Source organism: Ostrinia nubilalis, chromosome Z, assembly GCF_963855985.1.
Source record: "Ostrinia nubilalis chromosome Z, ilOstNubi1.1, whole genome shotgun sequence".
In the NCBI taxonomy this organism is placed as follows: Eukaryota; Metazoa; Arthropoda; class Insecta; order Lepidoptera; family Crambidae; genus Ostrinia; species Ostrinia nubilalis.
In genome coordinates this window covers 12718539-12741391 of record NC_087119.1, presented here as the reverse complement: position 1 = coordinate 12741391, position 22853 = coordinate 12718539, and the positions used below count along the sequence as shown (strand labels likewise).

At 35.3% G+C, this 22853-nt stretch overlaps 1 protein-coding gene across 2 annotated transcripts in view; it reads right to left on the bottom strand.

Moving 5' to 3' along the window:
* LOC135087204 (eukaryotic translation initiation factor 4 gamma 3-like) overlaps nucleotides 1–22117 on the bottom strand; it is a 50940-nt gene extending 28823 nt beyond the window's left edge. For both annotated transcript variants that reach the window (XM_063982044.1, XM_063982045.1), the window contains exons 1-5: nucleotides 21569–22117; nucleotides 3575–3600; nucleotides 3321–3481; nucleotides 2614–2732; nucleotides 1725–1853 (exon numbers count right to left, since the gene is read on the bottom strand). In XM_063982044.1, the coding sequence (XP_063838114.1) occupies nucleotides 1725–1853; nucleotides 2614–2732; nucleotides 3321–3481; nucleotides 3575–3600; nucleotides 21569–21624 (491 nt within the window). In that variant the 5' untranslated portion in view covers nucleotides 21625–22117. The remainder of the gene's footprint in view (nucleotides 1–1724; nucleotides 1854–2613; nucleotides 2733–3320; nucleotides 3482–3574; nucleotides 3601–21568) is intronic.
* Nucleotides 22118–22853: the final 736 nt, after the last annotated feature.

Genomic DNA, 22853 nt, shown 5'->3' with positions numbered 1-22853 from the left:
TTAATTCTGTAGCAAATAAATTAATGTATGTTGTACTTTTATAATACTGGAAATGGTGCAGCGATTCGTCTCGTACCACGTAAATATCAGTCGTCAAATGAAAGAAAAAATAAAGTCTTAGGACCTCAAATTTTCACACCATGGAAAGAAGCTTTAACATTTACTGGATTTGCATTCTTTAAATAGCAAGTTTATCTTTTACTTCACTATTATAATAAATTATAATTTTAAGTTTGGATAGTGTACAATAAAGAGTTTTACACATATTTATGTATACGGACAATAAATTGTCACGCTTAGCAAAACAATAGTTACTCGCAAACGCGAAAAGTACAACATCAACAATCCATTCGAAAAATACGATATTAAAGTATTATTATTATTGAAATACGCGAACAGTTTGTTCCTCTTCATGTAATTTGTAATTTCTAATTAGGGTTTCTGCTCGAGCTTTCTCGAACTCGAGAAAACTCGAGAAATTTGGCTTCATTCGAGACGAGAAAAAAATTACCGGAGCTCGAGAATTCTCGAGTTTCGATTTTGAAGCTTTAATATTCTTGAAAGCCTATTTTCTTAGACAAAAGTAAGTTTTTAACTATTTAATAGGTTAACGTTGCGTTTAGACTGGCCTAGTCTTTCCTTTTATTAACTAATTTGATTTGCAAGTAATGATTTTAACCGAAACTAATAATGTTCACTTACGAGTATGCTATATTTTATTATGTTTGTATAACTGACTGATTTAAAGACTGAAAACTTTTTTGTTAACTATCTGTTAGTTTAGGTACTCGTAAATACGTTTATTCAAGTCGTTATCTTTAAGTTTAAAAATTTATTTAAAAGTTTTTTTTTGTTTGTAAATTTTGGTTTATTATCGTAATTTTTCTATTAATTTGGACTTGTGTTCTTTGGAAAACAAGTGATTCAATTGGAGCTCCAGATATGTATGGTTATTTATCCTTAAAGTACACGCGACTTTATGACTTTTGTTCCTTTAGTTAATTACTAACTTATAATTATCCTACTAATATTATAAATGCGAAAGTTTGTGTGAATGTCTGGATGTTTGTTACTCTTTCACGCAAAAACTACTGAACGGATTTTGTTGAAACTTTACAGTATTATTGATTATAACCCAGACACATTATAACATTAATAAAAACCCGTGTTTTTATTAAATTTCAATCGATTTCAACAGTTTTAATTAAAAGACTCGAGACCCGAGAAAACTCGAGACTTTGGCCTCGAGAATTCCCGAAACTCGAGAAAAAAAATAAGTCGAGAAATCAGAAACCCTATTTCTAATGTATATCACTAGTGGGTTGATTTATCAAACATACAGGGTGACTTTGCAATCAGTATCCATTTTTTTTAAGCCCTATAGAACAATTTAATAATACAACTTTATCGTAATTATTTTCTGAATAAGAGAATCTCAATTCGCGGGTGCCGGTTCTATTAAGCTTTGCAGTTAACTGTGTGTACGTATTTTTCTACGAACGAAGCAAATTATCCACGTGTGCCCATTTTGAAACAACGTGCTGCGCGGATAAAACTAATTAAATATGAAAATAAAACATATTGTTTTCTTTACGTAAATCGATTAAGTTACTGATTCTAAGTGGACCTAAAAATTTGGACACTGATTACAAAATCACCCTGTATAAAAAATCTCGCAGTGAGCTCATGTATCACAGAATGTTTTTCATGATAAAGATACTTACCCTGGTGTACTGGACCTAGGCTGCTGGTACGTTTGCATACCCATGTGAGTCGGTTGGAAAACGATAGGGTGGTACATGACAGGACCAGTGGCAGTCGCGGCAGTGCCTGGGATGTACGGCTGTTGTTGCCTGCAGATCAAAATTAAATAAACTTTACATTCAGATTTGTCACGGATTATTCCACTTTTTTTACTGGAAGAAGAAAGTGGATTTTTAGTGTCCTCATTTCACCCAGGTGAATTAATTCGGCTAAAGTGGTGGCCTTTGTACACCTACGAATTAATTCACCCAGGTATTAATGGACTTTAGAACCCTGGGAAAGTGTACATAGTGACCATTCAAGAGGAACTTTAGTTTTGTACGCCATCCAGGTAGGATTACAACTTAGGATCCTTCCCACGGCAGTTCAGTTTTGCGGGACTGCATTACTGGACTGAACTTGTGTGTTCACACGGCAGTATTCCAGCAGTATGAAGGTATGGTTTTCTGCGGTAGGGGTGTTTATAAAAAAAGTATGCATGAACTGATAGTGGAAACACTTCTATTAAGCAACACTTGTATTTAACTGTATCCTGTTTTTACTGGTAAAGACAAAACTGAATAGCAAATTCGAACGGATCGGTACTGCAAACGGGATGTTTGTGTGATTTTTTCTTCATAGTCGGTTCGCTCTTGGCAGAGCGATCGTGGTCACAGTTCGTGTGAATATTTAGTATTAAAACACGTATACAAATCCTGCAAAAAAACAGTACCAGCAAAAAACGGGGATGTGCCCTTGGGAAAAAGCCCTTAGGTCGCAGGCAGAAGTTCGAAACAAGTAGAAGGGGTAAAATGGCGTATCTCCAGCCAGAGACCTAGGTCAATTATAGGGACAAGAACATGACATTACCTGGGATGTGTGTTAGGTCTTGCTCCGTGCTGCGTCGCTCTGTACTGGAAGTTCTGGTACTGCTGCTGCGGCCTCGCTTGCGGCGTCTGGTTCTGCTGCGCCACGTAGCTATGGCCGGCCTGGAATCGTTGGAAAGCCATGGATTATGCAACTGAAGAATTCTGATTAATTTCGTTGCGGGTCCAATGACAGTTTAACTTTCCCCCGGGACAAACTTGACCTTCATTAGTTGGGTTTTTATGACGGTCAAGCTGTAAATCCTGGCTACACAGGAGTTGTAGTGGTGGGAACGAGAGGTGGGAAAACTGTTACTAGTATTTATCGATTTATTTCCATATGATTATGTAAGCATTACGGGTATGTCTAAACCCATCATCTATACATATATTTCGATGCAACCGGTAATTAGGTGCCACCTTTGATGTGGTACAAATTCATAGCAAAAAAAGACGATAACTTCAGAGTTCAATTACATGGTTAATTTCGACGCTATTTATGAGAATCAGTTTTCATCTCAGGAATACACCTATCAGACATTCAGTCACATTATGTAATTCGCCTGAAGATTTTTATTAAAACAATAGTTTTAGCTTAAGAGATTCAGTGATACGGTCAAAGTAGATTTCGCTGTGATCAAGAAGGAAAAGAGTTACAGAAGTGTTGTAGTTTAGATATAAATATGAGGGTAAAAGTTGTATGTTACTTACCATCGTTGTTTTCATGTCCTGCTGAGGTGCCGGCGGTGCCGATGGCTGCGGCGTGGGCTGCACGCGGAGCGACGCCTGGCCCGACGCCTGCGCCCCGCCGGCCGCGGTCGCCATGTAGGCAGCCCCTGACGCCCCTGATGGGTGGTAGCAATCCACCGGTCCTGCAACCACACAACCAGTCAAACACCACCCAACACACTAACCCACCGACACTACGCCACCGCGGCCACCGGGCACTGCAAACTCAAACTCACTGTGTGGTGTTGACGCCCGTGGATAACTGTCACAAAAGGCTAAGGAAAAAAGGCACATAAACATACATACTAATAAATATAAAAACAAAACAAAATCAGCATCTGGATGTTCGACATTAGGAATAAAATAAGTATAACCACTACAGTATGTGAAACAAAAGAGTAGACATAAATATGAAAATGATTTTATTATACATAGGTACAATATTTTCTAATAACAGGACGTGGGTAAGGTACTACTTGGAAAGAAATCATAACAACTGAACATAAAAGATGACGTGAAGCAATGATACAATTAAATAAGGTAACAACAACATAGTAGTATAGAGGCTGGCACTTACTGGCTTGAGTTAACAGCCTATAATGGTGCGACGGCAGCATACAGTTGGAGTTGGAGTAGCGAGTGGACGACTGCTCATGTTTGAGGGAGCTGGGATTGCTTTGCTGCGGTACAAACTGCAGCGAGATATTGTTAAGGGGCTGCAAATTGATTTGATTCGCATTCATATGCTGCGCTACTGCCGACTGGGACATATTCAATGATGTTTGTAAACTTTGCGCCACATCAATTGCACTCTGTTGTGACTGATTGCCATGGTTGACACACGGGTGCGATAAAGAATTTATTGAATTATTTGTTCCTCTTAGGGCCACCATTTTAATTTCATGATACAAATCTTTTAGAAATTGAACGAGCCAAATGTTGAACCATTCCCAAAAAAGTGGTGACACGATCATCGGCATTTAAGGTGTCTTTTAATTAACGTACCATCGCCTAATACACAACTCTTTGAAATGTTTAATCACGTGTATGTATTTTGACCGACTGCGACTAACATTAATCTCAGGTAACGTTGAAAAATAATTTAGTTTTTCCGAGCACCAAGGTTTTACACACTGTAAGACGTTTGATTACGAAACATTTTCACGTAGCGCATGTTGCTAAAATATTTGCAGTCCGCATTCACAATTTAAATAGTAATTTAATGCAGCATACAGAAAATCGATAAGGAAACGGCGCGCTACATCGTTCTTTGCTCGCACTGAAATAAATACAGCCGCGACACTACAGACTTCAACGCGAACGTATACCAACAAATCCTTATAAACTTTTCGAGATTTCATATACTGGTACTGTAATTTAGTAATTATTATTGCAATAATTTCTGGAAAACCGTCCGTAATACGGCCGTCCCGACTAACATTTCTTTTCAAGTACGTACGAAGGGATAGAATGAAAGAGAGAGACAAAAGTACTTTACACAGTCTGTGCCTCGATTTTGGGGCGTTCCCGAAGCCCCCTAGTTACCCATGACGCCGGATTCATTTCTAACAGTAGCGACTGAGCTGTCCTAAGCAAAATACATCGCCGCGCGGTAAGTAATCCCGCGAGAGAAGTGGCACGGGTACGCAGCAATGAATAACTACAGCGACGATTTTGACTGTAAAATTGTAACCCTGACCGCGTGCCTACGTAACGTCGCTGCAAATGACAAGGGGGCTAAGTTCTATCTGCGGAGGGTAGGCGAGGGTTGCTAGAAGTGAAAAAAACTCGACTGTCTATGACCGTATGGGATTAGGAATCGATAAATGTAGCATCGATGCGACCTTGTGGCGGCGTTGTATGAAACAGACTAACAGGGTGACAGGTTATCCCTAGGCCACCGCGCGACTTACCGATTGCGTGATTTTCTTTCACTAGAAAATAGCACGAGGACTACACGCTTAATAAATCTGAAAGATCAGTGATGATAGTTACCATTTAAAACTTTTATGACGTAAGTTATTAATAAGTAGTTGATATAAGACATCTGCCATGCCTGCATAACAGATTAAATTGCTGAAGTAAAATCGCACTAATTACAACTACTTAAATAAAATTATTTAAAATCAAGCACAGTAAAACTGTAACCACCAGTAATGAATGACGTCAACAAGTAGGTTACACGGCTGAAAATTTATCTCTACGCGCAGGCACGTGGGTAGTCGGCACATTGATTTTAGATTATATTTTCAAGACAGACAAAAATCTGAGTTAGTAATTCGGAGCAGACGGTCTGCAAGGTTAAATTTATACCTTCGTGCCTTCGCCGTTTTCTACATTTTATAAGAAAAAAGACTCAGTGATTAAAAAAATAGAAGCCATTGTTTATAAGAAAGTATAAGAAAGTTGCGCCTTATGAACTAAATAATGTATGCAGATGATAACTTTTATTTCCATATTTACATGAGTGATGCTCTCGAAATATTCATATTTATAAATAGCTGAGACTCTATTTTTTATACCTGTTTTTGCTATTTTTATTATTATGAGTGAAAAAACTCGTATAGGTCGCGCAACGAGAGTTGAGGCCATCAACACAGGCAAAGATGTATCTGTTGTATACGCTGTTTGCGCTGACGTCTTGTGTAGTCGGACTGACAAGTGTTCTGTCACGCTTGCAGACAAGAGCGAGTGTGCTTCAAATACGCACCATTGAAGCCAATAAAAAGAATAATAATAACAAGAGCGAAGTAGCGAGTCCATTCATTATTTGAACTTGAATGTGTAATTTGTTATAATATTTGTATTCAAATATTAGTGTGAGTACGTGCTTGCCTCAATTTTCGTTAAGCTACCTATCTCTTAAAAAAATATATAAGAGAACATAGATCAATATGCAAAAAATTACAGGTAATATCGCTTTACAACAAACTTTTAAAACAAGGATAATTGATTAAGAAAATGACAACCCGAGAAACTTAATTCATCAATTACAATATATTTCTACATAATGCACCTATCTAACAACAACAATTGTAACACTTATCACATCGATTGTTTACTCGTCGGAGCTAGGGCAGTGTTCGTTATCTTACGGCACGGTATAAGCATTACGGCCACAGTGCTGCCACCACCCCATTTATTTCATACCGTTTGTATAATGATCATTAACAAATAAGAATCATTAAGAAAGTATACATAATATTAGATCCGTATTTATTTGATCCCAAATGGGTTGGCCATTTGGCCACAAGGTTCATTAAGGTTAGCCTTAATCGGTTTACAAGGTCATTCAGGATTTGAGTTGCAGCAACAGAGCCTTTTCTTTCCTAAATACACCAGAAGGAGAATTTGTCATATTCTGCACTTAACAATAAGGTCCAGCTTCCTGCAGACTTACCTGTCTGCAAACATCGCATGCGAGGCACATCTTCGCACTGTACCCAGCTCAATGTCAGGGCTTGGACCAATCTACGCGGCACAGCGCCGCTTCCTTGATACGGCGCCGACGTCGCGTCGTCTTGGTTCATTGTTAAAAAGAACGGATTCACCCAATATTTTCTTCCATCGGGCCAATATGATACATCTTCGCTCAGCGGTATACACCTAAACTGAGTGGACACTGGATGTGTAGAAACACGATCTTCGCTCTCGTCTCCGTTTGGTGGAGTCCGGATCTTAGATGGCAGCGAGCTTCTAGATGCGCAGAGCAGTTAAAATATAAACAAAAAATCTTACGTATCTAGTCGGGGGTCAGCTAATAAAAATATGAAAGCGGAATCCATTCATGTGATGTCTTGAAAACGCATCGTGTAAAGTGGAAAGTCATTGCTCTTGGTGTCCTCGCACGGCGAAATGGTCTCTCAAACCCTTTTCTATTGACTGGCCGAGATGCTCACCCCCGCGCATCCCCGCTAGCCCACCCACACGGCAAGGAGCGCAGTTGCCACTATTTCGCGCGCCACGCTATTTTTAGGGTTCCGTAGCCAAATGGCAAAAAACGGAACCCTTATAGATTCGTCATGTCTGTCTGTCTGTCCGTCCGTCCGTCCGTCTGTCCGTCCGTATGTCACAGCCATTTTTTTCCGAAACTATAAGAGCTATACTGTTGAAACTTGGTAAGTAGATGTATTCTGTGAACCACATTTAAGATTTTGATGCAAAAATAATAATAAATATTGGGGGCTCCCCATACTTAGAACTGAAACTAAAAAAAATTTTTTTCCACAAACACATACGTGTGGGGTATCTATGGATAGGTCTTCAAAAATGATATCGAGGTTTCTAAAATACTTTTTTTCTAAACCGAATAGTTTGCGTGACAGACGCTTCCAAAGTGGAAAAAAGTTGGTCCTCCCTCTAACTTCTAAAATAAGAAAACGAAAAATCTAAAAAAAACATAAAATATGATGTACATTACTATAAAAACTACCAACGAAAATTGTTTTGAACGAGATATAGTAAGTAGTTTTTTTTTAATACCTCGTAAATCGTAAACCGCTTATTACCGCGTAATCTTTCATACAAATAACTTAAATTAAAAAAAAATCGTAAATCAATGGTACGGAACCCTTTGTGCGTGAGTCCGACACGCACTTGGCCGGTTTTTTATTTTTTTAATATTTACATAGTTTGGTGGCGCTGCAAAAATTGGGAAATCAACTTACTGTAAAGCTCGATTCACACATTCAGTGAAGTCACAATTCTGACACAGTACAATCTTTGAATGCACCCCCACTTGTCAGTGTCAGTGACGCCACACAGTGCTCTCAGTGTGTCAGTGGACACGTTCATAGAGAATGTATGAAAGAATATTTCGCACTGTACCAGTATACACTGAACCGTCCCAGCTATGAAATTGTCCGGTGGGCGCGGGCGCTACAATCAATACTGGATTATTAATTTGGTTGGACAATCGCAGAGCTCATATTATCAGTGTGCCAATGAGTGCTAATGCACTGTCAATTATTTGCAAAAACGGTTCTGTTTGACGTGACGGCGACGGCATCACGCATATCTTTTTATCAACAACACTTGCTGCTAGTGACATCTCGCTCGCTCAGTTCTTCTTTGTTTCTCTATTCCGCTAGGTATATTAACTTTATAGTCGGAATGTGGCTTCACTGATATCTGTGAATCGACCTTAATCCAGGCATTATACCTTCTCGTAATTAGACGCATCGAGTAAGTCGGGTCAGACGGGAATGAAGCATTTTGTACTCAAATCAAATTGATAAAATTTGACTGTCTTCGTTTTGTGATACGCTCATTTCACGTCAAACACAATAATTTAAATGACAGGTAGGTACTTTAAAAAAAACTCTGATTCTATAGTAATACAATATAGTTTCAATACAACTAACTGAGCATGCGGGCCCAGCAGGAAGACTAATTTACAAAATTTGTACCGGGGTTATGCATTAGAAATGGATGGACGAATGGATGTGGTCTCAAAAGTCATATGTTAAAAAAGTTAAATTGTTTTGTCGCGAACTGTAACGAGAAGTTTTTAAGATCGAAAGTCGAACGAATTCCATATGATATTACATATTATGTAATATTTTAGCAATTTGGTGATGTTGGTATACTGACAATCTGGTTGCTTGTGTGGTGCACTAACTTTCCTAGCCGTACAACTAGCTAAAATATAGGTATGTAGAAGTATATTATTATCTATGCGCGCGCGCACGCTAAGTTTACGGAGATCGTGAATTTGGTCGCAGATGGACAAATATAACATTTAGATTGTTCCCGAACATCTACAAATTGCTGGTAATAAAAAAAATACGTCGTTGGTACCACAGTGCAATGCAGACTAAGTAGGTGGATAGAGCGCGCGTCGGAATGTGGTTGAACCTGTGTCATCATTTGACATTTCTCCTTAAATTGGCACATGTTTGTGTTTTGGCGCTAAGACCGTATGCGCTCAAGTGTACTAGTAATGTCAAAACGAGACTCCCATAGACGTATGGGAGTCTCGTTATGGGTTTTGTATGGCAAATCGGCAATACAGGCCAGTGACGTCACTATTTTGTCAACTCAAATAAACTATTTTCTTTTCAATAATTAAATAGTTATGTACAATGCAACCAAAAATTTTAATTTACAGGTAATTTAAAATTAATTAAGGCTTGGTATTTCTGCTAAAGTAGGTATTTCGCGCTGTCAAAATCTGCGCGCGCAATACTTCGCCGAAGACAGCGCGCCAAAGAGCTCTCGCGGCTACACAGTATAGAAATACGCAGTTTAGAAATACGCAGTTGGTTAGGTTAGGTTGACTTCCTTCCGTTCAAGCGTCACACTCACAGCACTTTCTAATACAAATCATATCCAAGTGATACAAATTAAAACAAATTTCAAAATTTTTGGGAATATATTTTAGAATCGAATAAATATAGAATATAACTGCCAAAGTAAACACGGTTCAAAGAGGCGTGGCGTCACCCGACCTTCCGGAAGTTCCGCGCCGGCTAAAAGAATTTCAAGATTACGTCACCCGACCTATCGGTAGATCCTCGGGAGCTTGAGCAATTGGAAAAACATTTTATGATCAGTTACTCGTAGTAGCGATTATTTAGAGCTTGGATAATCCCAACTAATATTATAAATGCGAAAGTAACTCTGTCTGTCTGTCTGTCTGTCTGTCTGTTACGCTTTCCCGCTTAAACCTCGCAACCGATTTTGATGAAATTTGGCATAGAGATAGTTTGAGTCCCGGGAAAGAACATAGGATAGTTTTTATCCCGGTTTTTGAAACAGGGACGCGCGCGATAAAGTTTTTCTGTGACAGACAAAATTCCACGCGGGCGAAGCCGCGGGCGGAAAGCTAGTAAATTATAGTTGTTGCAATTCACAAAGCTTTGCATGTGGTTAATTACATTAATCAGTACACGCATCAATTTTGTTTAGTCTTTTTGTTTATTAATAAATAAAAATATCATACTAAAATTGCATACATATTTGTTTGCATTGGTCTGGGTGTTTTCTTTCCATAATTTATGTATAACGTATGTACGGGGCTCTGTATCGAAAATCACTATGAGCAATAAACATCACACACGGTTACCTGGAGTGCATTACCGCAGCAATTTTTTTATAAATGTTGTGCTTTAGAGAGTCGAGAGTATAGCAGATAATTAGTCCATCGTGAGCAGAAATTTGTCCACTAATAGCAAAATTCGTTCAAATTATAGTTTTAAAGTTATTAGGAAAAAACAGATTTTGCTGGGGTAACGTTTCAAACATTACCCTGGCAAATTTTTTTTTAAAGTCGTTCTATCCCGGAACCAAATACATGGATAGATAGCTCTTGTTGCGTAGTAATTTGTCCACGAATAGCAAAATTTGTTCGTGTTCCGGTTCTCAAGTTATTTAGAATTTTGCTGGGGTAATGTTTTGTGATGTCCCAGATCTCGTAAATGGCTCAACGCAGAAGTTTGAAAAAAAAAAACCAATGATAGACCTTGAATGTCCAAATTAGTTCAAACATTAGTCATTGATTTGAATGATAAACACCAGTGTAATTAAAAGATTTCGAAAATCAGATAAAACGGATTTGTGAGTAAACCAGTACTCTTAGAATCGAATAAAAAGGTGTAGCATGTACCCTTGGTACACCTTTATAACCACAGTAAATATAAATGATGTGGCTTTGCGCAAAAGAGAGATTTAAGGAATCTAATTTATTTTAACAGTCTTACTTTCGTGGCCGAATACGCGATTCCCTTATAACAAGGGAACATGGCATACAATGGACAAATTAAAATGTTCCTTGAATAAGCTATCCTGTTAATTTCAGATTTATATTACGACTTATAAGAAAGTTATCGAACTGCAAAAAAATATCAGGAATTCTTCTATAAGCCGACCAAATTATAAAGGTTACAAAAAAGCGACCGTTCCATACATAAGGCTTGCCATCTTAAATGAACGGTATAATATCGAGGTTTCGTCAGTACAGTTGCGAACAAAGGTGTTTGTGTAGTGTAGTTGAGTTGAGAGGTCAGATTATTGAAATAATAAAACGAACATTTTATTTTTTGAATACATTTTAAAAATAATTTACATTACAGATAACAATGAGAGGATGACATTGCAAGGTGGTGCCAGTCCAGTCTTAAATCCGTTGATATATGCTGCATCTGCCATGTTTTTGGCTAAAAGATTCTTCTATCTTGCAGTTTAGACTTTTATTTTATTACAGACCTCAGACAGTATTTTTGGAAAACTTTTACGCATGGTGTAGGAAGGGATGCTCTAGAGACTCAAGTCTAGAAGAAATCACATGAACTCCCAGTTTTAAATCCGTTGACATCTGCTGCATCTGCCATCTTTTTGGCTAGAAGATTCTTCTATCTTGCAGCTTAGACCTTTAGCTACAGACCTTAGACAGTATTTTTGTGAAAATTCTTACGCATGGTGGAGGAAGGGACGCTCTAGACACTCAAGTCTACAAGGAGTCACATGAACTCCAGTTTTAAATCCGTTGACATCTGCTGCATCTGCCATCTTTTTGGCTAGAAGATTCTTCTATCTTGCAGCTTAGACCTTTAGCTACAGACCTTAGACAGTATTTTTGAAACATTCTTACGCATGGTGGAGGAAGGGACGCTCTAGAGACTCAAGTCTACAAGGAGTCATATGAACTCCAGTTTTAAATCCGTTGACATCTGCTGCATCTGCCATATTTTTGGCTAGAAGATTCTTCTATCTTACAGCTTAGACCTTTAGCTACAGACCTTAGACAGTATTTTTTATTATTTATTTGTGTCAGTGTGCTCTTCTAAAGAGTGTAATACGATTGTATGTAGGTACTATTAAAATGTAATTTTAACTCATTGGTTTTGTCTCATATTTGAGGAATGTTTTTTGTCGGCCGTTTGGTGTAGTGGTTCAGAGCGGACTACTATGCCGAGAGGTCCCGGGTTCGATTCCCGGCCGGGCAGAAATTGAAATGATGAATTTTAATTTCTGTGACGGGTCTGGGTGTTACTATAATATGTATAATATGTATGTATTTAAAAAAAAAGTATATAAGTAGTATATCCGTTAAGCTAGCACCCATAACACAAGCATTAAGTTGCTTACTTTGGGGCTAGCTGGCGCTGTGTGAAATTGTCCAAAGATTTAAAAAAAAAAAAAAAAAAATGTACTATGTATCATGAATAGAGTCTTCGTTTAAAAGGATGCGAACGATTTAAATTTCAATAGGTAGACAAAATTGATAATTTTTAATTATCAAAAATTTAAGCTTTCTCCAGTAACACTGATATTATTATACTGTGACTCATCAAAGTCATCATTGTCAAAAATATTGACAAATCGCGAACTGTCACGGCCAAAAAACTGACACGCGTCCGTCCTCCGTAAGCGCCACCGCGCGACTGATTGAGATTGTCCAAGCCGTCATGGACGATTTTTTCCACATTTTTTAACATAGTAACTAAATAAGACGCAATATAAAAATTTCATCCGTTAAAAGCCCTCAAGTTATTTCTAAACTTTAGTTTAGTAAAAGATTTAGAATCTCAAATCGCTTATTTTAAAAATAAAACCATAAATAGAAAACGAATAGAGGTAACTTTGGGAATTTATTCTATCGAGTCAACTTCAGCAAATCGTGTTTCCATCCGTTAATAGCCCTAGAAAATATCCTCAACTATGCCCAATAAAAATCTTAGCCTTTAATTTTACTGTTTAGTGCCTCAAAAATGAAAAATGAAACCCTCATTTTCGCCATTTTCTCTGCTACCCGGCCTTAAGTTTTTAAGACCAGAATGAAGTGCCTTTTAAAAAAAGTTGTAATTTAGAAATGATTGGGCAGTGGTGGCAAATAACCAAATTATTGGTCTATAAAACAAGAGGTGCAACTTTGACACACATTTACCGGTGTCGTTATTTATTTATAATTATAAAAATATTTCTGCAATTGAATAATATCTGTTATGTGAGTCACACACTATTTATAATTTCTTCGTAACTACTACTGCAGTAAAACAGCTGATAGTGCAAGCTCATCTCGACTCAGATTACATTGCCGTAGTCCGTAAAGGATTTTAGAGCAGTATCTTGAAGACATTTTTGTTTTTTAGAAAAGACAAATATCTAAATTAAAATCTTCACTTTTTTGACCATACTGCTAATTATCGTGCTACCCGGGCTAGCATGAACGAAACTAAATCATCATTAATGCAGCTAACCAGATTCTCAATTCAGCCGATCGCAACGAAACAGAAATAACTGCAATAAAATACAAATAAATAAAATCAATAAAAATATGTATATTCAAACAATAATAAAATAAAGAAAATGAATATTGACAATGTAGTGAACAAGACAACAGTTTTCTCTGACTAAAAATTCTTCAATCCTCAGAAAACTTGGAGCTGGAGAAGAACAATTTCAGTTTGATATTCTTTCTTTTTCATCAATGTCAAAAATCTTCTACCGATAAAAGATGTCTCTGCCCTTGGTCAATATCACTTACTGATTTTTTTCAGTCTAAAGTGGTTTTGACCGATTATGAGTGTTGACTGCAACATCTTTGGAAAATAATACATAGGGTAGGTAGGTACTTACTAGATTTATCTTATATTTCTCTTTTCAGCCACATTAGAATCAGCATTATATCTTGAGGTAGTACAGCTGAAACGAAATCGTATTCTTCATCGTTAAGAAAAGCACTAATTATCGACGAAGGCATTTGACTACCAAAGTTCCAACTTACCTGTCCTCTTCGTTACAACCAAAACCGTAACCGTAAAGTAAGCAATTAATAATTTGAAATAGGTAACTTGAATAAGTTATGCTTTTTTTGCAATACTTTCTCTCCACTAGGGCCATCTCCAAATTCCTTGATCATTATCGTGTCTTAGCACGAAGAGGGTAAATATACATTGCCAGTTACCTACTCAGAAATTACACTCGTAATCGTAAGTATCGCCTTTTTTTTCCTCAACCTAGAAAACCCTACGCCAACAAACAAGTAAGATCGCCACTAGCTGCAGCAGTAAATGGCTAATTTACAAAATTTTATTGCATGTAAAATTTTACAAATGGCGGACTTAATACTAGTAGGCATTCTCTGCCATTTCCCAGATAGCTTTTTCTGACATCTTTTTGAAATATTAATGTGTGTAGGTTACTTATAAATCCTTTATTAGAAGTGATCCAACGTTTGTGCTCGTGGTGAAAAAGTAGAATTAGGGACCGCAAAGTGACTATTTCGTATGTCCATGTCAAACGGCAGTAGAGCAAGTGTTGAATTATACAATAAATTATGATTTAAACAATAATATTATGCAAACTGATAATAGCGAAAAGTTTTCAAATATACGCGCAAATTGCCTTAGCAAAACCCTACTTCAAGAGTTTAAATGGTGGGTCATTCCATCGTTTCGGGTGTTACGTTCGTACACACATATTCAACAATTTCATGTATTTTAAAATAGTATTTTAATAATGTTAGTGCCTTAATCTGTCCGTTTTTAGTTGTTTTATTTAAATAATAAAGTTTGTACAGCTTAGAATGTAGGATAACGAAAATATGAGTCGAAAAGTGTGCGTTTCGGGCGTTACGAGATTTTGCCTCTATGTTCTGACTGTTGCTGCATTTACTTGAAATTTAGCGAATTTTCTTAAGGAATCATACCTAAAACTTACAGGACCTTCTAAAGTATGAAATTTACAAACCATGTAACATACAATCACTGTTAAATAAAACGTTTTACTATTTTTTTATAAATATTTTCTTTGTTTCGGGTGTTACAATGGTTCTGTTTCGGGTGTTACGAGTACGAAAATTCAACGCGTTTTATCGATAAAATCGGTGTTTTATTAGTTTCTAGGTACTTCAAAATAAGGAGTACAACAAATAAACACAAATAGAGCGAATTCTGGTTTGAAATTACGAACTAGCTTTTTTTTTTAAATATACAAAGTTCAAGTTTAATTTTTCCTCAGAATATAGCTTTTTCTATTGTTTTTGGCTTGAAATAGCATTACTTTAATTTCAAATTACGATATTTATTGGAAATGTCAAACATCGACACTTTTTAGCAGTACCTTAATTTTAGTGTTAAGTCGACATTTCAAAAAAGTCTTAAATTGAGAAATATGACTCCTTTTCCGATGCCAGCGCTAGTGGGAGGTCAAAGGAGCCTCACAGTAATACTTTTTCACTTCTCCAAGCAATATACACACATTCGACATAGAAATAAAAATGTAATACCCGAAACGTTTCGGGTGTTACAGTTTTTAATCAAGAAAGAAACATACTAAATTAGTATCATACTCAGATATTAGTTAGTATTTGAAATCATTACTACCATGACCTTACTTTTACCAAATATTGTTACTCTAATCCATGTGTAAGGTACAATAATAAAACAAATACCTGTTTTTCTGTTTCGGGTGTTACATCGCCGAAGTAATAAGAAAACACACTTAAAACTTGATGATTATCAATTTTTTTGGGACTATGACGCTATCTACCAATACTATGATAAATACCCTCGAATCATATAGTGGCAAAACGTTTCACAGAATGATAGTTTTTTTAAAATCGTATTACCAATAAATTAGAGAGAAAATGATCATTCAGACAATTGACTTAAGTGTAGACTTTGAAGACTAATAACTTAAAAATTACTTGTTTCTTTCAGTTTTTTTTTGTTGCACATTATAATTTGGAATGTTTACTTTCAAAATTCATCAGATTTAATGCGAAAAGAACATATTTAGTTTTTCACCTTCGGTAACATTTGTCATGGAATGACCCTGGTACAAAGCCCCATCTGGTGGAAATTTTCTGATAATCAGAGATTAAAAGATTAACAGATTCATTTGTAGTGTAGTATCAATACTGCAACAAAAAACTGATAGATAGAAGGGGAAATTGTGGTCTTTAGGAGTCAGGCTCAGCATAAACAACCAAAATTCTTAGGTTTTTTACGATCAAACGATAAACATTAATTCTTATGGACTTTTTAAATCAGTTTAATTATATTTTAGTAAGAATACTTCCATAATCTTAAAATATAATCTTTATACTATCCATAAATGCACGTTTAGAACAACTTTTTTTTTAATTAGCCAGGAGTACTGTTAGCCTAGCTAGGCGCAGACCACCGACTTTTAGTTGGCCGATAATTGGGCCCGATTTTAATTGTATGAAAAATCGGCAAATAGGTACCAATGTGCGCATTTTCATACATGTCCATGTCCAAGTGCATACTGATTAACAGCCCGACTCAACTATCGGCCGACACAGTCTGTAGTCTACGGCTAGGCAAAAAAAAAATTTCTCCAGGCGATTGGCCGTGCGCATTATAGCGGATGGGACTTCATTATGACAAATTTGCACCAGATAAGACACTACTTGCTTGCATCACTAAAGTCATGAAAGGAGGTACATTTGCTAAGGTAAAAGCACATAAAATAAATTACAAAGACAGAATGTGTTACCTTAAAAAGTTCCTTTATGACTCCATCCCTGTCGTAAAGCATATCGTTTTTTCTTCGAGATGGTGGAATGTAGCTGAATAGTTCTTGTTCAGAAATATTTCATGATTTTTTTTGGACACATAATTTTATCAAATCATAAAAATATAGTGAGATTTATAAGCTTTTTTACGAGCTGCTTTTAGCTGCATGCAATCACTAACACATTCTACTTTGTTTCTCAGTTTTCTTGTTGTGTTGTGCTCAGAAATATTGGTTTTCGATAAATTCCGTAGGTACCTACGTACATAACTTATTGTAGAATATAGATTAGTGTAAAATATTTTAAAAATTAACCTTTGTTTAAACCTAGATTCATAATTTATACATTTTTTACTTACTAGTGGCAGCACTGGTACCGTCCATTTAAAAATAAACTGTTGTTTTACTATCTGAGCATATTAACACCAAAATAAAGGAAGAATGCAAGCCTTTAGTAGACTACCAAACAATGATTGAACTTTTCAAAAGGTCTTTTACAAACTAAGAGATGCTAACATGAATTAAATTCAACATTCCAATTTTTCTTGCATTTTTTGATAACGCTAATGGATTTACTCGTAAATTTTCCTATCACAGTATGGCTGATCGGTGTTTGTAAAGTATGGATAATTAACCGGTTTCAATAACCTTTGGACTGTCTTGATCACTGACAAAACATTATCTAAACATGCATTTACAAAATAACACATAGGTAGTAGAGCAAAGTGACAAAACAAAAATTATAAATTAAATAATAATCTCGCAAATGTGATGAACAAACAGTCGCTTTGCTCTACTAATATTAAGGCATGCCAAAATCAAGAAATTATGAATGAACTTCCATTACAAGAATTTGTGTCTACATTGCTAGCGAATTACCTGGCATGGCCAGCGCCCAGCACTATGAAATAAAATTTGCCATAGAATAAAATTATTTATTAGTGATTTTATTAGAAATTTGCAAATATCTTTTCTGAACTGAATTTGTATCATTTTTAAGAGGGAATTTTTTTAAAGATTAGATTAGATTTTTTAAATCTCAAATTACATGAATGTCAAATGAAATTAAATAATCAAAAGATTTGTCATGGTGCAGTTGAAAATGACATAATTATATTTTATAAATGTAAAAAAGTACTGGCAAAATTATATTTTGATAAGCGTAATACCATATTTATAAATAATTTAATGTCTACAAGCAAAACTTGCGTACACATTCTATTGCAAAAGAAAGCAACACATAAAACAGTGTTCCGCAAAGGGTGTACCACTGCACAGTGCAAATTGGTGTATCGTGGTCATTCGATAGTGAGCCTCGGAAAAATAAGTACACCCAAAAAAATTTCGTTTTCCTAGATGTACCTCAAACACAAAAATTTTGCGAAACACTGACATAAAATACTATGTATTTGGACCAGTAACATTCTGTACAGTCAGCGTCAAATAGTTTGTGACACTCAAAGTAGCCAATAAGTTTGCAACATGTCTTTGTTACAATAGGAATAAGGTTGCGTTGTCAATGTTTTGGCTATGTTATAGGGGTCAAGAAATATTTGACGCTGACTGTACATAATTGATTTTTAAAGAATTATGGTCATATTGGGCGTTAAACCAACAAACGTGAGCACGTAGAATTTTGTCCAATGACCCTAAGCTACCCATCCTTATCGCTCGCGCGTAATATACTTGACTTTCATGATTGTTGTCATACCATGAAATGAAGTACATACTAAAGCCCGGTCCGTGAGCACGTAGAATTTTGTCCAATGACCCTAAGCTACCCATCCTTATCGCTCGCGCGTAATATACTTGCGGTCAAGCTCGCACACTCACTGCGGGCGCCCGCCCGTCGCACAGTCGCGACTGCAATATAATTACGGATAGCTTGGGGTCATTGGACAAAATTCTACGTGCTCACGGACCGGGCTTTAGTATGTACTTCATTTCATGGTATGACAACAATCATGAAATACACTGGGATATGGAGATAGAGCTCATTGAATATGAAAACTTTCCACAGTATTTAACATCACATTAGGGCAATAAAAATAGTATTAGGTCAATTAAATTGCTTGTATCGATCATATTGATAATATTGTATCATATCTTATTATTGATTCTATCAATTAAGTAGGTATGTACTGAATAAATCATAATCGACTATTCGATTGCAATAATCGATTATATTGCTGAAAATAAGGAATAAAAGTAACAGTCAAAATGATAATGACAATGGTAATAAATAAAATCGATTAATCAAATTGTTAATCGATACAGCTTAACTGGTAGAAACATGGCTGTTTATGTTATTTCTCTAAATGGTACATAGGTTTGGTCCTAAGCACAATATTATGTAGTAGGTATATTATACCATTTGTTGGCCCCACTATCCTTATCTATTGAACATAATAATTGATAAATAACTTAATGTATCAATGTAGGTGTATTAATTAATAATATTTTTTTGTTTGCACATAGCACCTACTACTGTTATACATTATCCAAGCAAACCCAGGAGTTTTTGGAATTTTTTTATATGAAAATATATTTCAGATACCAAGTCCTAACAAATAATACCTAGTAGTTACATTTCTGTTGGTTTTACGCCCAGATTCCAAAGAAAAGTACCTTTCATTATTTCCGACTTTATTAACAATTTCCCTTTTATAGGTATATTCTTTTTTGTCCTATAATAATTAAAGAACAACTAATTAAATTAGAATTCCCTATAAATTCGAGTACATAATACTGGACTGAGGGAGTATTTTAATACAATTTTCAGAATTAACCAACAAGTCTTAATCGGATATTGAATTTAAAAACAATGTTGATTAGTCAGTGACCTCGCTTCACAGTATTTAACCTCGTAAGCCCGGATGTGTATCAGAAGGAACTAAAACTTTGTAGTCAGTAACGCCGAGACATTTTCGGAGGTGATTTCGAAGTATCGCCGGATGTGCCTTCAGAGGAACTAAAACTTTAGCGATAAATTTAAGTTCAAAAATTCGCGCCAATCGAAAAAAAAGAGTGATAGTCTATGGCTTAAAGTATTCAAAATCAGGTATCCAAACTTATTAATATAAAAAAAACAAAACGTCACTGTCAAATTATCATTTTCCTTTGACAAGGTGGTTCGTCCGAGAAGACGTGATGTGCGATTAATTTTTTTTCTTCGCGTTAACGTAGTTTAATTGCAAAAATGATCAGTATAATTTAAGTTAAAATACTGCTAAACAAGCAAAAAAATTATTTTTCCCAATTTGAAGTAGTTTTGTAAGATTTTTTTTCGTTTGAAAATAATAGTTCTTTGCAAGGAACATTCGGTCTTGATGGTGAAAGTTTTATTTTTGTATATTTTTTCTATTGAGATGGAATTGAGTATTGGACTTTTAAAATTATGATATGATTGAGAAAATTTACCATGAGAACGTTCTGATTTTTAGTTTAGTAAATATTATAATTAACATGAATTTTCACTTTACTTCTTATACATTCTAACCTATCATTAGTGTATGTTATAAAACCGATAGTACTTTTAAAAGTACTAATTATGAAATATTAAATAAAATAAAAACCGTTGTACCTTTTCAGTTACGTTTATTAATATCATTATTGTATCTTTATGTAGTATTAATTTATTAAGAAGGTTACATTTATGTTTTACTTTAAAGTATAAAATACAATTTATTTACTTTTCCTTTTTAAAGTCTGTAATACCGAATGTTCTTTTAAGAGAAAACATTTTTTTATTATTTTTCACCTAAAATAAGCTCTATGCACTGTTATATAGGGCCCCTGAAAATATGAATGCAAAAGAAAATCTCTAACATAGAAATTTTTTTACTCGAAGTGCTCGGCTTTTACTACTTCAAATTATTCGTTCTTCTGAAAGCACATTCGGCGATACTTAGAAGTCGACAAAACTTACTCTTCGGTCTTACGAGGTTAAATTAGATATGTCATGGAAAAAAGTGTTATTATCCAAATTGCCATTTGACTCATTTTCATATTCGTACGTTATCACATATTTAAATAATTTTCAAAAGAGACAAGCGAAGACAACTAAACCAATAAGGTAGTCTTAAAGATTTTTAAAATGAAGTGAAATTTCAATAAATCATAAAACATCAGCAATAAAATTTTAAGAAAGTGGACAGATGATGAAGAATATTCATGTTTTAATATCCTTCATTTATAAAGCTTTTTAATGATTCCCTATATATGTTCTATTATATTCTACCATTTAGTTTATTCAACTATTGTTAAAGATTATCATGGCTAAACTAAATATAATTAATAATAAAACTAATTTATTATAAAAAAGTAACACAATGCTGTTACCTATTATGAGGATTGCTGAAAAAGGAAATTATTAATTATAAGATAATTATAGAGTTTACTGCAATACAAACATATAAAAGAAAGTAAGTCGCATTATTCAGTCAGTGGCAAGCACAAATATTTCCACAAACATAAAATAATAGATAATCACAACTGGACACATTCTTCATGATTGAAGCTAAAATAAATGATACACTTGAATAAGTTTTAAAAACTTTAGAAGTTTTAAAGCTTAGCTAGTGGAAAACCAAACACTACCTACTCTTTAACTACAATAAAGTAAAAACATTTAAAAACAATGTCAACAAATTCTATTCGCAAATGCGGCACAACCAGATGCTGAAGTGGCATAATATTACGTAAATATAATGATAAAACTACAGTAAACACAAAACTGTAAAGGATACGGTCCGGGTCCGCGTTGACTAGGCGCCAACGGCACCTGATTCCCGTTGCCGCTCATATTCTAGGCAGCATAGGTATCGGGACACGTACACCACTCAAGGTGGCACGTAAAATCGGCCTAACCGATTGTAGGACACATCCGGCACAGGTAGATGATATACCGACGTCAATTTGACAAGTCACACGTTTTAATGTATTCCCTTTGAAAACAACGTTTCTAGCAAAAACATTGTACACCACTGGTAGAGTCACAATATATATTAATTCCAGGAGAATTATATAGCATCACTAGGAAAGGGATCCAGTCACTAAACAAACGACAGTACAAAATGGCGGATGTTAACCAATAAACAAACGTGACTGTCACTGATACGAGTCCCCGAATTTACTAATCACTTAATATAAACTTTGTTACTATTGTAATAATTCGTTTTAAATATGAATAAAAAATGTAAAAATATTTTCTCTGCTATAACAATATTAATACATATTTTAAAATCTTAAAACTGTCATTCGATCGTTCACGTCTCTACCGTCTGTAACTCACGTCACGCATGCAATGCTTGCATGTTTTTTTTTAAGATCACCAAAGTAGGGAAGTGCCATCTTATCCGACCCTTCAAATCGATTTTTGTGTTCGATTAATAAAATAATCAAAATGGAAATTATAAACGCCACACACAGAGCTGAATCAAAAGGTATTTGGTGTTGAAAAATATTATCTATTTTTAAAGAAGGACGATGAAATTTTTATAGCAATCACTTGAATTTTTATAGCTCCGACATCTTTACATTAAATAATGTAAAGTCTCTAAACTTAAGCCTGAGAACAACACTCATGTATGTGTCTATTAACTAGAGATGAGACGTATTTACTAGAACAGATCCACACACTAGGTATTTTACAGTACTAGGCGGCACCTATTCCAATTTTTTAAATACTTGATCCACCTAATATTTTATAAATTACACGATTTTCGACCCTACCTTCAAAGTAATAGAGGTTATTATTGCGTAACCGTAGTCGTGTATTACGCGCACCTAGTATTTCTCGCTAAGCATAAGTGCGAACGTAGAGATTCACTCCGTCTCTGTCTGACCAAACAAATTTGAGCGCGACGAAGCATACGCACACAAACGTAGTCAAACCATATTCATGTAAATAAAAAAAATATGTAAATATTTTTATGAAATTGATATCTTTTAAATACGCCAACTTTTAGTTGACAGTCCTAAGCCTGTTGAAGTATGAAGGGATTCAATTCAATTTCAAATTGCATTATTCAT